The sequence below is a fragment of the Urocampus carinirostris genome, chromosome 8 (assembly GCF_059441175.1).
Source record: "Urocampus carinirostris isolate Australia breed hairy pipefish chromosome 8, RoL_Ucar_1.0, whole genome shotgun sequence".
NCBI lineage: Eukaryota > Metazoa > Chordata > Actinopteri > Syngnathiformes > Syngnathidae > Urocampus > Urocampus carinirostris.
In genome coordinates this window covers 7,695,426-7,712,975 of record NC_142356.1, presented here as the reverse complement: position 1 = coordinate 7,712,975, position 17,550 = coordinate 7,695,426, and the positions used below count along the sequence as shown (strand labels likewise).

Below are 17,550 nucleotides of genomic sequence, written 5' to 3'. Positions count from 1 at the left end.
TCAATCGCGCAAAAAAAAGAATTAATGTACCTGCGTGCATCACTTCCTTATATGTGTGCCCCAAAGCACTGTGGGACTTGTAGTACAGAGACAAAAGAAACACATAACTCTCTACAAGAAAAAGCATAATATGTACCGTATTGATTGATTTCTATGGGACATACACATTTCGTTGTATCCCCAGTTGTATCCGTCCATATATAGTGTAAGCCACCTACCAGCTCTCATTGTAAGTAGACAGTACGCAGCAGCTTATAATAAATCTGTCAAGCAAGGAAAAAATACAAAAAAGGATAACAGCTTCTTTGAATTCATACTTTATTGCAATTATACTTCATTAGAATAATTCCAATTAACTCCATTCCGCATATTTCAAATCCACATAAGTAGTATTACGCAATCCATTATCTCAACTTGAAGGCTAAAGTGTGAAGCTCTTAAAGAAAATTAGCTCATTTCCTAGCTTTTAACTCTGGCACGCTGCAAAAAAAGTACATTTCCTTTGCGCCTATGCAATAAAAATGTGATAAAGGGAAAATCCTTCTCGCCTTCTCTTGGGAATTCAACATCGTAAATGAATACAGTAGACCCCCGGGTTACAGCGTCCCTAGCTTATAATATTTCTACGTTACCATCTGGAAGTTTTTCAGTATTTTCCTCATCGGCAACAAAATATTCCTGAGATGCTTCGCTGCTATTGTTCAACAACTTTTAAAATCCTATTGGCTGAACTACCTCCCACTATGCCTTTCTTTCAGTTCAGAATCCTACACAAAAAAACTTGACTTTTTTAGCTTCTGGTACCAAAGTTTACAGTGATGCTAAAGAGAGAAGCAAAAACATGCTGAGCTTGAAAACAAAGCATGACTTGATGAGGAAATCTGAAAAAGGCACATATATTATTACACTAAGGAAAATGGCTGTAACCAAGCAACAATCGTGAAATTAAAAAAAAAAAAAAAACATTCAAACGATCAAAAAGATTGATAAATGTGTAGTGTTTTGTACAATACCAATCAATAGTGCTGCGTTTTCATATCCCTGTCTACCCCCCTCTCTGCATCCACCTGCTACTCCAATGTACCAGCTCTAGTCACATCACACCAAAGGCAAAAAAATGTTTTTCTTTACATCTATATTTATATATAAGGTTTAATCACATCCATGTCTATTAGAAACAAGTAGTGCTTAGTTATACTATTTTTTTTATCTAGGGTATGTTAGGAAATAAATATTAAAATGTACCGTTTACCAAATTGTTCGAATTACTTATCTGACTCCATTAACCGAACACAACCTACATTCTGGCCTAACAATGCGCGCTCGTTTCTTGATGGGAAAATATGGACAAGAATAGCCGACATTTTCACAAGGGGGCAGATTTAATTTTTTTAATAATTCAACTAAGTGAACTCCATCGAATATATGGCCGAATTAGTGTCGCTTGAGTCTCTGTCAAGCCTCCTCTCTCGATCTTCTGCTTTCTTGCCCCGGCCCACGTTTTTTCCACAAGCTGGTGTGCCGGCTCCTCCCATGGGCGTGCCAGGGAAAGCCCCCACGTGGGGTCCACCCCCTCGCCTCGATGTCTGGAGCAACTCAAAACAGCACAGCGTTTATCAAAACAATGCCTGACGTCCTTCGGTAGAGTCCTGTTATCAAAATTCCCCAGCCAAAACATTCCACACTTGGAACATCGTGACCTGAAGCCCACTCAGTGAATATCTTCATTGCAATCGATAAATGTAACTTGTATTTAATCATATAAAATCCTTTATAGTAAAATGTATAAAATCCTTCAGGTACCAGGGCTGTACGGCAATTTTATTCTAAGAATGGATTCATGTTGTATTCCGGGGGTCCACTGTATTACAAAAAAAATTCGAGTAATGCAATTACTCTTCGTCACTAGCAATGCTATATAATTCTCCGATGGCGTCGTCGCTTGACCCCGTATGAACAGGGTTGGGTAGGGTTACTTTAACTGTATTACTTTCAATTACTTTTGGATTACTCCAATACCAAATATGCTAATAAAAGACAAAAGAAACTACATATGAATAAAATTACTAAATTTTGTGCAGGCTTGGGGAGTAACGGAATACATGGAACGGCAAAAATGATGTTGGCAAACTGTTTGGATTTATTTTCATTTTGTTTCTGTCGCATTTTATGTTAGTTTTGCCGGAGATCAAAGAGCTCAAAGCCAGGAGAGAATGCTTACCACGTGTTGTGAGTCATCATTTTATTCATATTTAGTTTCTTTTGTCTTTTATTAGCATATTTGGTATTGGAGTAATCCAAAAGTAATTGAAAGTAATCCAGTTAAAGTAACCCTACCCAACCCTGCATTTTATGTTAGTTTTGCCAGAGATCAAAGAGATCAAAGCCAGGAGAGAAAGCTTACCACGTGTTGTGAGTCATCATTTTATTCATATTTAGGTTTTTTTGTCTTTTATTAGCATATTTGGTATTGAAGTCATCCAAAAGTAATTGAAAGTAATCCAGTTAAAGTAACCCTACCCAACCCTGCATTTTATGTTAGTTTTGCCGGAGATCAAAGAGATCAAAGCCAGGAGAGAAAGCTTACCACGTGTTGTGAGTCATCATTTTATTCATATTTAGTTTCTTTTGTATTTTATTAGCATATTTGGTATTGGAGTAATCCATAAGCAATTGAAAGTAATCCAGTTAAAGTAACCCTACCCAACCCTGCATTTGATGTTAGTTTTGATCAAAGAGATCAAAGCCAGGAGAGAAAGCTTACCACGTGTTGTGAGTCATCATTTTATTCATATTTAGTTTCCTTTGTATTTTATTAGCATATTTGGTATTGGAGTAATCCAAAAGCATTTGAAAGTAATCCAGTTAAAGTAACCCTACCCATCCCTGCATTTGATGTTAGTTTTGCCGAAGATCAAAGAGATCAAAGCCAGGAGAGAAAGCTTACCACGTGTTGTGAGTCATTATTTTATTCATATTTAGTTTCTTTTGTCTTTTATTAGCATATTTGTTGTTGGAGTAATCCATAAGCAATTTAAAGTAATCCAGTTAAAGTAACCCTACCCAACCCTGGTCGCATTTGATGTTAGTTTTGCCGAAGATCAAAGAGATCAAAGCCAGGAGAGAAAGCTTACCACGTGTTGTGAGTCATTATTTTATTCATATTTAGTTTCTTTTGTCTTTTATTAGCATATTTGTTGTTGGAGTAATCCATAAGCAATTGAAAGTAATCCAGTTAAAGTAACCCTACCCAACCCTGGTCGCATTTGATGTTAGTTTTGCCGAAGATCAAAGAGATCAAAGCCAGGAGAGAAAGCTTACCACGTGGTGTGAGTCATCATTTTATTCATACTTAGTTTCTTTTGTCTTTTATTAGCATATTTGGTATTGGAGTAATCCAAAAGTAATTGAAAGTAATCCAGTTAAAGTAACCCTACCCAACCCTGCGTATAAATACTCAATCATTCCAAAAATAAAGCACATGCCGTTTTGCTTCTACGCTATAAGGCACAAACGAAAGCGTGCGTTCTACGTCTATGATGCTTTCCCGTTACGCTTCTTTGACTTTCTCGTCGTAGGAGCCGCTGCCCTTATAAGCCGCAACGTAGCCGCTGCTATCCGGGATGTCCTCGCGTCCCACTTTTCCTTTTCCTTTTCCCGATTCGTCGAAACGTTCCTTGTGAGTTCCCGTGTATTTGGACGTGTCCGTCAGTCGGTCCACGGCCGCCACTTTCTTCGGTTTCTGAACGAAAAGAAGGGAAAGAATCCGGTAAATCAATTGCGTGCAGACTATGGTGGATCTGATCGTCTTTGTTTGTGAACCCTAAATATGAATCGTCCTCCTCGGTTTCAGGGTAAGAGTGTCAAGAACCAGAACAGGATCAGGACCCAAACGCGTGACGTTCTCACACAATCTTTTATTTGACGGGAAATGGGGAAAATATACGAGAACAAAAAAAATCTAGGAAAAAAACGACAAAAAACACAACAAAATACACGACCAATTAAATACCAAAATAGATAAATGACAAACTACACGACAAAATGAATACCAAAATAAGCAAATGACCAAATATATAACAAAATAACTTCAGAGAAAAAAGATAAAAAACAAAACAAAATGCACGACAGAATATTAAAAATAATAAATACAAAAATGAATAAATCATAAAATACACGACAAATACGAAAACAAAGAAATGACAAAATATACGAGAAAAAAAAATCCGAAAAAAAAACACAAAACACACTACAAAATATACGACAAATTAAATACTAAAATGAATGAATGACAAAATATACTAGAAAAAAAAATCTCACAAAAGACAAAATACACGACGAATTAAATACCGAAATAAATAAATGACAAAATACACAACAAAATAAATACAAAAAAAATAAATGACAAACTACACGACAAAATGAATACCAAAATAAGCAAATGACCAAATATATGACAAAATAAATTCAGAGAAAAAAGATAAAACACAAAACAAAATACACGACAGAATATTGAAAATAATAAATACAAAAATTAATAAATCATGAAATACACGACACAATAATTACAAAAACAAAGAAATGACAAAATATATGAGAAAAAAATCAGAAACAAAAGACAAAACACACAACAAAATACACGACCAATTAAATACCGAAATAAATAAATGACAAACTACACGACAAAATACATAACAAAATTAATAAATTTAAAAAAAATGACAAACTACACGACAAAATGAATACCAAAATAAAGAAATGACCAAATATATGACAAAATAAATTCAGAGAAAAAAGATAAAACACAAAACAAAATACACGACAGAATATTAAAAATAATATATACAAAAATAAATAAAACATGAAATACACGACACAATAAATACAAAAACAAAGAAATGACAAAATATATGAGAAAAAAAATCAGAAACAAAAGACAAAACACACAACAAAATACACGACAAATTAAATCCCGAAATAAATAAATGACAAAATACACGACAAAATGAATACCAAAATAAACAAATGACCAAATATATGACAAAATAAATTCAGAGAAAAAAAGATAAAACACAAAACAAAATAGACGAAAGAATATTACAAATTATAAATGACAAAATATCTGAGAAAAAAAAAAACTGAAACAAAAGACAAAACACAACAAAATACACGACAAATTAAATACCGAAATAAATAAATGACAAAATACACGACAAAATGAATACCAAAATAAACAAATGACCAAATATATGACAAAATAAATTCAGAGAAAAAAAATAAAACACAAAACAAAATACACAAAATAGATAAAAGACAAAATGTGCAACAAAATGAATATCTAACTGAATAAGCGCCAAAATAAATGACAAAAGACACAATGAAATAAATATAGAAATAGATAAATGACAAAAAAACACAACAAAATGGATACCAAAATATTTAAATTACACAAAATACTTACCGAAATACACGACACACCGAATAAACAAACCAATATATTTTATTCATGTCAAATGAATCACACTATACCTAAATCTATATATTATGGCATATATTTCTAAGTATTTATTTATATTTCCTACATTTATTTCTACATTTATCAAGATCAGTTCTCCCTACTTCATACCTGTCAACCTGTACGTTTTTGCCGTACAAAGTACGTTTATTATGCATTTTAAGACGTGTACCATGTACAAGAAAATCTGTACAGAGAAACGCAAATTTGTCAATGATGGGTACCATCTGGTATACACCGACTATCACGAAACGGCAAATAAATCAAGTCCAAAGAGTTCGCCGCGGTAGCCTCTATCTCTGTATCGTTTTTTGTTTCGTTGCAAACGAAGCAAACGGTTTGATGCTACTGTGTGCATGCGTCTGCCGCCTCGGATTTCACATGGTAGTTGTGTAGTGAAAGGAAGTCCGTCTCTTTTTAGAGAACCGGCTTTTTCGGCTCGACTCATCAAAGAGAGCCGGCTCTCCAACGGCTCACTTGCTTTGATGCATTATATTCCGACTTATTATGTTGTATAAAGAAGTTAAGAAAAAAAGGAAGTATAAAAGGAGAAAATGAAAAAAAGACAGGTTTGTGGTTATCCCTTTAATCAGTATATTACCAACAATATTTTAATGCAGATAATGAATTCATAATTTTTCGGCTCAACTCATTAAAGAGAGCCGGCTCTCAAACGGCTCACATGCTTTGAAGCATTATATTAAGAATTATGATGCTGTGCCCGATGATGCTGGGATGGGCTCCAGCACCCCCGCGACCCTACTGAGGATAAGTGGTGCAGGTAATGAGATGAGATGAGATATAAAGAAGTTAAGAAAAAAAGGAAGTATAAAAGGAGAAAATGAAAAAAGACAGGTTTGTGGTGATCCCTTTAATCAGTATATCACCAACAATAATTTAACATTATCCAAAAAATGAAATAATAATTTGAATAAGAAAATGTATTATTTTACTTCATTCTATTTACATGTATTTTTTCCTTCTACAGTGAACGTCCAAGCGACTTCTTTTTTGAACTTTTTTTATAATAAACCTCATTCATGTCGAGCAACTCAGGATCTCACAACAAAATGTTAATCAACAATATATATGATCAGGGTTGGGTAGGGTTACTTTCACTGGATTACTTTCAATTACTTTTGGATTACTCCAATACCAAATTTGCTAATAAAAGACAAAAGAAACTAAATATGAATACAATTATGACTCACAACACGTGGTAAGCTTTCTCTCCTGGCTTTGATCTCTTTGATCTCCGGCAAAACTAACATAAAATGCAGGGTTGGGTAGGGTTACTTTAACTGGATTACTTTCAATCACTTTTGGATTACTCCAATACCAAATTTGCTAATAAAAGACAAAAGAAACTAAATATGAATACAATTATGACTCACAACACGTGGTAAGCTTTCTCTCCTGGCTTTGATCTCTTTGATCTCCGGCAAAACTAACATAAAATGCAGGGTTGGGTAGGGTTACTTTAACTGGATTACTTTCAATCACTTTTGGATTACTCCAATACCAAATTTGCTAATAAAAGACAAAAGAAACTAAATATGAATACAATTATGACTCACAACACGTGGTAAGCTTTCTCTCCTGGCTTTGATCTCTTTGATCTCCGGCAAAACTAACATAAAATGCAGGGTTGGGTAGGGTTACTTTAACTGGATTACTTTCAATCACTTTTGGATTACTCCAATACCAAATATGCTAATAAAAGACAAAATAAACTAAATATGAATAAAATGATGACTTACAACACGTGGTAAGCTTTCTCTCCTGGCTTTGATCTCTTTGATCTCCGGCAAAACGAACATAAAATGCAGGGTTGGGTAGGGTTGCTCTAACTGGATTACTTTCAATTACTTTTGGATTACTCCAATACCAAATATGCTAATTAAAGACAAAAGAAACTAAACATGAATAAAATAATGACTCACAACACGTGGTAAGCTTTTTCTCCTGGCTTTGATCTCTGGCAAAACTAACATAAAATGCGACAGAAACAAAATGAAAATAAATCCAAACAGCTTGCCAACATCATTTTTGCCGTTCCATGTATTCCGTTACTCCCCAAGCCTGCACAAAATTTATTAATTTTATTCATATTTAGTTTAATTTGTCTTTTATTAGCATATTCGAGTAATCCAAAAGTAATTGAAAGTAATCCAGTTAAAGTAACCCTACCCAACCCTGAATATATATAACGGACATTGTTAGTTACGTCCTTTTCCAGGAGCGTAAACACGTTTTTCTAATAGACACATTCAACACATTACTAGACTATGCAGGGTTCGTACGGGTGCTTGAAATCCTTGAAAATGCTGATCAAGGTCAGGAAAATCCTTGAATTCTGGGCGAAGTGCTTGAAATTGTTTCCATTTTCTTGTATCCGTCAGTCTGACTCTATAGACCACGGGTCAGCAACCTTTTCGGTGTGGAGTGCCACATTGAAATGTTAATTTCGTACTTTATTAGCATATTTGGTATTGGAGTAATCCAAAAGTAATTGAAAGTAATCCAGTTCAAGTAACCCTACCCAACCCTGTATATGATACCACGAAATACATGTACAATATAACATGTTAAACTACACGTTTGAAAAAAATATGGTGTAAGATTATTTTGTATTTTGTAAGGGAAAATACGACAGCTTGACAGGTATGCTACTCCCTTCTGCGTTCCCTCACCCGGGGCACCAATTTTTTGGTGAAGGAGGGTAAAGCGTAGCAAAAAGCGCCGTACTTACGGTAATTCCGGCGTTGGCGGGCTCTTTTCCGACCAGGAGAGCGTAAAGGAGCTGCGAGGCTTCTTCTTTGCTCTTGCCTTTGAAGCGCTTGGAGGCCAGCTCAGCCATCGCCGCGTCGAACTGCTCAAACGTGATTACACGAGCCGACTTGGACCTGAGGAAAGCCAGACACCTAGGTCGCTACGAGGATCCCACACGGATTTACGATCGGATTTCCTTCGCTAACGTGGGATGGAGAATAGGCGATGGAATGGAGCGTGGCACTTTCCCCGTGTTCCAATCTTTTCCGGGATTTGTCATACAGGAGACCCCCGGGATAATACATAAATCTGTTCTGTGGTGGTGAAAAATGAGTGGGCGCTAGAAACTCATAGTAGTCAGCTAATACGATCAAAACCCTACGTCGCTGATTGGCTCCCTGACTCGTTTTAAACCCAAGGGAAGGCTGTCAGACCGTCTGCGAACCTACGCTCTCAGCTAGGCAAGATTTGTACAATCCAACATTATCCTGCCCTGTGTTTTCCTACCCGATACCTGCTGCCGACCTGTTTCTGGAGCCATTTCTGCTTCTAAACATCTATCTATCCATCTATCTATCTAGACATCTATCCATCTATCTATCCATCTATTCATCCATCTATTTAGACATCTATCTATCCGTCTATCTAGACATCTATCTATCTAGACATCTATCTACCTAGACATCTATCTAGATATCTATCTAGACATCTATCTATCTATTTATCTAGACATCTATCTATCTAGACATCTATCTATCTAGACATCTATCCATCTATCTAGACATATATCTATCTATCTAGACATCTATCTAGACATCTAGACATCTATCTATCTCTATCTATCTATCTATCTATCTATCTATCTAGACATCTATCTATCTATCTAGGCATCTATCTAGACATCCAGGCATCTATCCATCTATCTCTATCTAGACATCTAGACATCTATCTCTAGCTATCCATCTAGACATCTATCTCTATCTATCCATCTAGACATCTATATATCTGTCTCTATCTATCTATGTAGACATCTATCTCTATCTATCCATCTAGACATCTATCTATCTAGACATTTATCCAGACATCTATCTATCTATCTAGACATCTATCTAGACATCTATATATCTGTCTCTATCTATCTATGTAGACATCTATCTCTAGCTATCCATCTAGACATCTATCTCTATCTATCCATCTATACATCTATCTCTATCTATCCATCTAGACATCTATATATCTGTCTCTATCTATTCATGTAGACATCTATCTCTAGCTATCCATCTAGACATCTATCTCTATCTATCCATCTAGACATCTATATATCTATCTCTATCTATCTATGTAGACATCTATCTCTATCTATCCATCTAGACATCCATCTATCCAGACATCTATCTAGACATCTATCTGTCTATCTAGACATCTATCTAGACATCTATCTAGACATCTATCTATCTATCTAGACATCTATCTATTAAACGCTATCATAAAAACTCTGCAGAAATGTGAGGGATGTACTCACTTTTGTGACTATAATATAATATAGGGGGAAAACGGCATGACAAGGGACTGAAAAAACATCGTATTCCACATTCTAACGTGGAAAAAATCGTAAGCTAGGGACTCTTCTGTAAACAATATTCTATTTCAGGAAGATTCGACAACAAATTCCCAGTTCTTCCGGACATTGAAAATCCTCACTTGACTTTGGTGAAGACGATATCGACGTCGGTGGTGGTGACGTTCTTGCCGTCCACCACGAGGCAATCTTTGCAGAGCTTGGCGAAGTTTTTGCCGTTCATCTCCGTCCCCGTGGCTTTGGTATCGCCGTGGACGGCGAATTTGTGGAAAGTCGCTTTTGCCTCCGATGTCGACATGCTAGCAAACATAAACAAAATAGGACCGATTTGTTTATCATCGAAACGTCTCAAAGGGCTCCACAGGCAATCGGTGGCTAACATGGGTGACTAGAAAAGGAAACAGTAGAGAAATAAGTAAGAGATGGACGGCGAATTTGTGGAAAGTCGCTTTCGCCTCCGATGTCCACATGCTGGCAAACATGTACAAAAAATGGCCGATTAGTTTATCATCGAAACGTCTCAAAGGGCTGCACGGGCAATCGGTGGCTAACATGGGTGACTAGAAAAGGAAACAGTGGAGAAATAAGTAAGAGAAGGACGGCGAATTTGTGGAAAGTCACTTTCACCTTCGATGTCGACATGCTAGCAAACATGAAAAAAAATGACCAATTCCTTTATCGTCAAAAACGTCTCAAAGGGCTGCACAGGCAATTGGTGGCTAACATGGGTGACTAGAAAAGGAAACAGTGGAGAAATAAGTAAGAGATAGATGGCGAATTTGTGGAAAGTCGCTTTCGCCTTCGATGTCGACATGCTAGCAAACATGTACAAAAAATGACCAATTCGTTTATTGCCAAAACGTCTCAAAGGGCTGCACAGGCAATCGGTAGCTAATATGGGTGACTAGAAAAGGAAACAGTGGAGAAATAAGTAAGAGATGGACGGCGAATTTGTGGAAAGTCGCTTTCACCTCCGATGTCGACATGCTAGCAAACATTTACAAAAAAATTGCAGATTCGTTTATCATCGAAACGTCTCAAAGGGCTGCACAGGTAATCGGTGGCTAACATGGGTGACTAAAAAAGGAAACAGTGGAGAAATAAGTAAGAGATGGACGGCGAATTTGTAGAAAGTCGCTTTCACCTCCGATGTCGACATGCTCGCAAACATGTACAAAAAATGGCCAATTCGTTTATTGCCAAAACGTCTCAAAGGGCTGCACAGGGAATCAGTGGCTAACATGGGTGACTAGAAAAGGAAACAGTGGAGAAATAAGTAAAAGATGTAGGGCTCGGCTGTGTGTGGTAAATGGCTTGCTAGGAAGAGCTACCCTGGCAAAATGGCCGTTAGGTGCGGTAGTAATCAGATGCCAGCCAAACATGTCAAAAATTTTATAAAAGTAACTTAAAATTTGAGTTGTAACTCAGGGAATACACATTGAACCAAAGTGAATCAAATACAATCACATTTAAAGATACATATAGAAACCTCCTTAGTTAGACAGCAATACCTAAGATAGGTGAAGAAAATGTATATAAAACTACACCAAAAAGTACATTTTCCAAGGAGGTTGAAAACAGCAACAAGCCATAGCCTGCAGCCAAGTGGCTAACATAAGTGGCTAGAGAGGAAAACAGTAAAAAAAAGAAGTTAAAGAATCCCGGAACTTGTTGTCACTTGCTTGCATGACCAGCTGTGTAAGGCAAGTGACACTAAAAATGAAGCAGGACAAGCTAACAATAATGGCTAGCTGCGTGCCATAGCCTTCAGCCAAGTGACCAACACGAGTGGCTAGAGAAGGAAAATGTGGGGAAAAACGACAAAGAATCACAGAACTCAGCGATGTTTGCTTGCAAGACCAGCTGTGGAAGTGATACTGAAGGACGAAGCAGGAGCAGTTTATAGTAACAGCTCGCGAAGATAGCCTTCAGCGAGGTGGCTAACATGTGTGGCTAGAGAAGGAAAAAGTGAACCAAAAAATGTAAAAGAATTACAAAACTCAGCGATATTTGCTTGCATTAGCAACTGTGTAAGGCGAGTGACACTAAAGGCAAGGCAGGAGAAGCAAACAATAATGGCTAGTGGTGTGCCATAGACGTCAGCCAAGTGGCAAACATGAGTGGCTAGAGAAGGAAACAGTGGTTCCTGGAGCTCAGCTAAATTTGCTTCAACGACCAGCTGTGGAAGGCGAGTGACCATGAAGGATAAAGCAGGAGCAGTTAACAATAACAGCCAGCAGTGAGCCATAGCCAGCAGCCAAATGGGTAACATGAGTGGCTAGAAAAGGAAACAGTGGTGTTATATTGTAATTATGGGACATTTTGCCAAATTATGTATTTTTTTTTATTAAAAGAGACTGGTAACATCAGGACTTTGCATCAATGACCGAGTAATATTTTTAAAAATATGTGATTTGAAAACAATTACAATGATCCACCAGTTTTTTCCATTGTTACCTTCTTTAGCCACTCTCAAAGTTTGCAATCATTTCTGGGGATTTGATTGATGTGTAAATCGCCTTCAGTTTTTTTTTTTTTGCATGGACACATCCATCACTGTACTGTTTCTTGTATGATGGTTTTTTTTTCAGTTTCCTTCTCTAGCCACTCTCTAAGTTTGCAAAAATGCACAACAATTTAATCGACATGTTGATTGGGTCGAGCAAGATTTTTTTTTTCCTTTTTTTTGCATGGAAGCATCCATCACTGTTCTGTTTCCTGTATGACGTGCTTTTTTCAGTTTTCTTCTCTAGCCACTCTCTGAATTTGCAAAAATTCACAACAATTTGATTGGCGTGTTGATTGGGTTGAGCAAGATTTTTCTTTTTCTTTTTTCTTTGCATGGACGCATCCGTCACTGTTCTGTTTCCTGTATGACAGGCTTTTTTTCAGTTTTCTTCTCCAGCCACTCTCTGAATTTGCAAAAATGCACAACAATTTGATTGACATGTTGATTGAGTTGAGCAAGAGTTTTATTTTAATTTTTTCTTTGCATGGACGCATCCATCACTGTTCTGTTTCCTGTATGACAGGCTTTTTTTCAGTTTTCTTCTCTAGCCACTCTCTGAATTTGCAAAAATGCACAACAATTTGATTGACATGTTGATTGAGTTGAGCAAGAGTTTTCTTTTTCTTTTTTCTTTGCATGGACACATCCATCACTGTTATGTTTCCTGTATGATGGGCTTTTTTCAGTTTCCTTCTCTAGCCACTCTCTAAGTTTGCAAAAATGCGCAACAATTTGATTGGCGTGTCTATTTGGTCGAGCAAGATTTTTTTTTTCCTTTTTTTTTTTTTCATGGCCACATCCATCACTTGTGTTTCCTGGACGACGGCCAGTTTAATTCAATCAAGTCAATTTTCCAAATGGACCCTCGGTCTGCAGCGGGCCTTCTTTGTCCTCGTACTATCTTTTATTGCGCTCTGAGCAGTTTTTCTTCCATGTTTTTATTTGACATTCAGTCGCCTTTCTTAATATTTCATGTTCTGTTCTTTTTGTCATAGTCTGTGTTTCGGTCCTCCCAGCGGAATTTGATTGGTCTTGCTGTCATGGCAGATTTCCTGCATCATCCTCTTCCATGTCTTGTTTATGTTGAGCTAGTTACTTTTGCCAGCATAATCTGTGTCCGCTTACTTTCATGTTTTGTTCTGTTACAGTTATTATTTTTACATATCCTGCCTTGTCTTTATTTTATGTTTATTTTATGCATTATCCTCTTCCATGTCTTGTTAATGTTGAGCTAGTTACTTTTGCCAGCATAATCTGTGTCCGCTTACTTTCATGTTTTGTTCTGTTACAGTTAGTTGTTTTTTAACATATCCTGCCTTGTCTTTTACGTTTCATCTAGTAAGATGTGGTCAGTCATACCCTGCATTATTTTACTTTAATATTGTGTTATACTACAGTTACTTTTTTCCCAACAGATCCTGCGTTGTCTTCCTTTCATGTTTTGTTCAGGTATTTCTAGTTATTTTTCTCACCATATCCTGCATTGTCTCCTCTTCATGTTTTGCTCAGTCATTTATAGTTGTTTTTTCACTATATCCTGCATTGTCTGCCTTTCATGTTTTGTTCAATTAGAGTTAGTGTTCAAACACATCTCACATTGTCTATGTTTAATGTTATGTTCAGGAAGATAGTTTATGTTCCAAAATATTCTTTGTTGTCTTTTTTATGTTTATGTTGAATTTGAGTTTGCTCTACCATTACCTGCGTTGACTTCGATGGTTTGTTAATTTGGAGTTATTGCCTCAACATATCCTCCATTGTTTGTTGTCATGTTTTTGTTCAGTTAGAGACAGTTGTCTATTATCCATGTTTTGTCTGGTTAGAGCTAGTGTTCCAGAATATACTGTATTGTCTTTGTTTCATGTTTTGTTCAGTTAGGTATTGTTGATTTTTCCAACCTATCCAGTAGTGCCTTTCTGTGATTATTTTGTTTAATTAGTGTCCCAACATAACATGCATTGTCTTTCTTCTATGTTTTGTTCAATTAGAGTTACTGTCCCAACATATCCTCCATTGTCTTTCAGTCATGTTTGTGTTCATTCAAAGCTTTTTCCAACCTGTTTTAGGTTACCGTTTATGTTTTATTCAGTTAGTGTTAGTCCACCTGATTTTATTTCATGGTTTTGTTGTCATGCCAGTCGCATTGTTGTTTTGTCCACGTTTGAGAATGTTTCTTAGGGTGTCCTTCTTTCATGTTTTGTGCTATTTGAGCTAGTTAATGTCGGGTACCCGGTATAGTTGTTCTATCCTTCTGTCCTCCTTCTTTTTTTGTTTTGTTCAGTTAGAACTATTTTGAATTGTAACATACCCTGTGTCTTCTTACTTTAATGTTTTGTTCAATTAGAGTTACTGTCACAACACATCCTCCATTGTCTTTCAGTCATGTTGGTGTTTATTCAGAGATGGTTTTGTTGTCATGGTAGTCTCATTGTTGTTTTGTCCACGTTTGAGAATGTTTCTTAGGTTGTCTTCCTTTCATGTTTTGTGCTATTTATGCAGGATAACGTCGGTAACCCAACGGAGTTATTTTATCCTTCATCTGTCCTCCTTATTTTTTGTTTCGTTCAGTTTGAACTAGTTTGTATTGCAACATACCCTGTGTCTTCTTCCTTTGATGTTTTGTTCAGTTAGTAAACTAGTAAACTTCCTTCCGTTTCCCTATATGATTTATCACAGATTATTTTTCTGTATATCCTTTTATAAAATTTGAATTGGTGTCTCTGTTTATAGGACACGCTCTAGAACACCCAGAGATTTCTGAGAATCACAGAAATGAGCCTGCTGGAATATTTCAGAACCAAACAAACAAGAAAGTTTGAACGCGCATGTATATAACAGAAAAACAGGTGTCAGCGTAAACCCTCACCTGCGTCATTTGTGTTTGTTGACATTGAAAATAAACTGTGTGTTCCCCGATCTTATCAGCCCCCGGAAATCGTACCTGCCGCCGCTGCAGGATGCTCCTCAGCAGAATTTTCAAACAAAAATATTCCCGGGAATCGCCTGCAGCCGCTCCACGTTCTCGTCCTCCGCTTTCGCTCTTTCCTTTTTTTTTTTCTTCCCCGGCTTCCTTCTCTCTCTTCTGCCACTCCCAAAGCTCTTTAGCAATGACGGCATCTGTGCAGAGAGGGTGGAAAGAGGAAAATAGGAAAGGGGGGGGAGTACCACCCAGCGCCATGAATGACATCACTCAGCTGTTCTTCTGTCTGTTAGCGTCCATCAAACATGCTGCTATTCAGCTATTTTTGCTCCTGTTTGTATTGCATAGCAAAAAGTTTTACCCTATAAGCGTTAAAAGATAGCTTCATTTATGGGATTTATTTTAGTTTCGAGTTTAGTGAATTAATCATTTATACTAAAGGATTTTATGCATTTGACTATAAAGGATTTTATACGATTGACTCAGTTTAATGCAATGAAGATTTTCACTGAGTGGGCTTTAGTTCAATGTACAAGGCAGGCTGTTCGAAATGCATCATATTTTCTTATCTCATCTCATCTCATTAGCTGCACCGCTTATCATCAGTAGGGTCGCGGGGGTGCTGGAGCCCATCCTAGCAATCATCGAGCAGTGGGCAGGGGACACCCTGAACTGGTTGCCAGCCAATCCCAGGGCACACAGAGACAGACAATTCGCTCGCTCATTCACACCTAGGGACAATTTGGGGCGGCCAATCCACCTGAAATGCAGGTCTTTGGAATGTGGGAGGAAACCGGAGTGCCCGGAGGAAACCCACACAAGCACGGGGAGAACATACAAACTCCGCACAGTAAGTCCGGTAGCTGGATTCGAACCCACACAGGAAGTTCCCAAGACCTTAGAACTGTGCCGCACACGCGGTAACCACTGCGCCGCCGTGCTTATGCATAATATTTTGTCTAGCGAATTTTGATAACAGGACTCTGACGGAGGACGGCAGGCGTTGTTTTGAGAAGCCAGACATTAAGGCGCTGTGTTGTGAGAACGTTGGGCAGAAAAGAACTGCTTGGCACGCCCATGGGAGGAGCCGAGACGCCATCTTGCGGGGAGACGTGGGCCAATAAGAGAAAGCTAAAGGACTTCAGAAAAAAGGCTTCACACACATTCCAACGTCACTTCAGCCATCTCCTGTTTTACACTTAGTTCTGATGTTGTGAATAAATCAGCCCCCGTGTGAAAATGTCGGCTTTCCTGGTCATTTTTTCTTTCAAGAAACGAGTGCGCATAAATTGTTGGATGAATGTAGGTTGTGTTTGGTTAATGGAGTCAGATAACTAATTCGAACAATTTGGTAAACGGTACATTTTGATAGTTAATTCCTAACAATACTTAAAACTAGCAAAAGTAATTCAGCAGTGCAATTCCTTGGGTTAGGGGCCTGGTGTTGGAGCCATTATCAAAAATGTACCAAATTTTTCGAATTAGTTATCTGACTCCATTAACCAAACACAACCTACATTCACCAAACAATCATGCGCGCTCGTTTCTCGAGAGAACAAATGATCGGGAAAGCCGACATTTGCATATTGGGGCGGATTTATTTTCCCAAACAAAACTAAATCCATCGAAGAAGGCCGAAGTGACGACTTTGGAGTGTGTGTGAAGCCTTTTTCTGAAGTCCTTTAGCTTTCTCTTATCGGCCCACGTCTCCACGCAAGATGCCGTCTCGGCTCCTCCCATGGGCGTGCCAAGCAGTTGTTCTCACATCACAGCGCCTTGATGTCTGGCTTCCGTCAGAGTCCTGTTATCAAAATTCCCTAGACATAATATTGTGCATTTCGGACAGCCTGCTCTGACCTTGTACATTGAACTAAAGCCCACTCAGTGAAAATCTTCATTGCATTAAACTGAGTCAACCATATAAAAATTTTTATAGTCAAATGTATAAAATCCTTTATTAGTTAATGTTGGAACCTGTGTCAGGATTTTCGTTACGGCTAGGATTAGTTTTTATTGGGGTCAGAATACTGGTAGGCTTCCTTCATAAGGTTTTGGGTTTTATACAGTACAAATTTTGGATGTTGGGTTTTGGTTAGGAAGGGTTTTCATTGGACCTATGTTTTGGGTTGGATTTAGGGGTTTTGCTGTGGCTAGGGTTGGAGCCACTGTTTGTTGGTCAGTGTAGGAGCGAGCTAGCTACAATATGTAATAGCAGTGGTAGCTTAAATGGTCAGATGTTTGTACTGGAGTTACAA

General features: G+C 37.6%; 1 protein-coding gene across 1 annotated transcript; it reads right to left on the bottom strand.

Annotated features, from left to right (window-relative positions):
• Positions 1-301: 301 nt before the first annotated feature.
• tppp2 (tubulin polymerization-promoting protein family member 2) lies at positions 302-15,484 on the bottom strand. Its single transcript, XM_088341489.1, has 4 exons — positions 15,317-15,484; positions 9,989-10,165; positions 8,268-8,421; positions 302-3,742 (listed from the first exon to the last, which is right to left on the bottom strand). The coding sequence occupies exons 2-4, from the start codon at positions 10,162-10,164 to the stop codon at positions 3,551-3,553; spliced, it is 522 nt and encodes a 173-aa protein (XP_088197615.1). The 5' UTR covers position 10,165; positions 15,317-15,484; the 3' UTR covers positions 302-3,550.
• Positions 15,485-17,550: the final 2,066 nt, after the last annotated feature.

Coding starts and splice junctions, on each gene's coding strand:
- tppp2 (XM_088341489.1), bottom strand. CDS start 10,164: ATGTCGACATCGGAGGCAAAAGCGACTTTCCACAAATTCGCCGTCCAC. Junction 8,422..9,988: donor ATCGTCTTCACCAAAGTCAA/GTGAGGATTTTC, acceptor GGCTTTCCTCAG/GTCCAAGTCGGCTCGTGTAA. Junction 3,743..8,267: donor CCGCCAACGCCGGAATTACC/GTAAGTACGGCG, acceptor CTTTTCGTTCAG/AAACCGAAGAAAGTGGCGGC.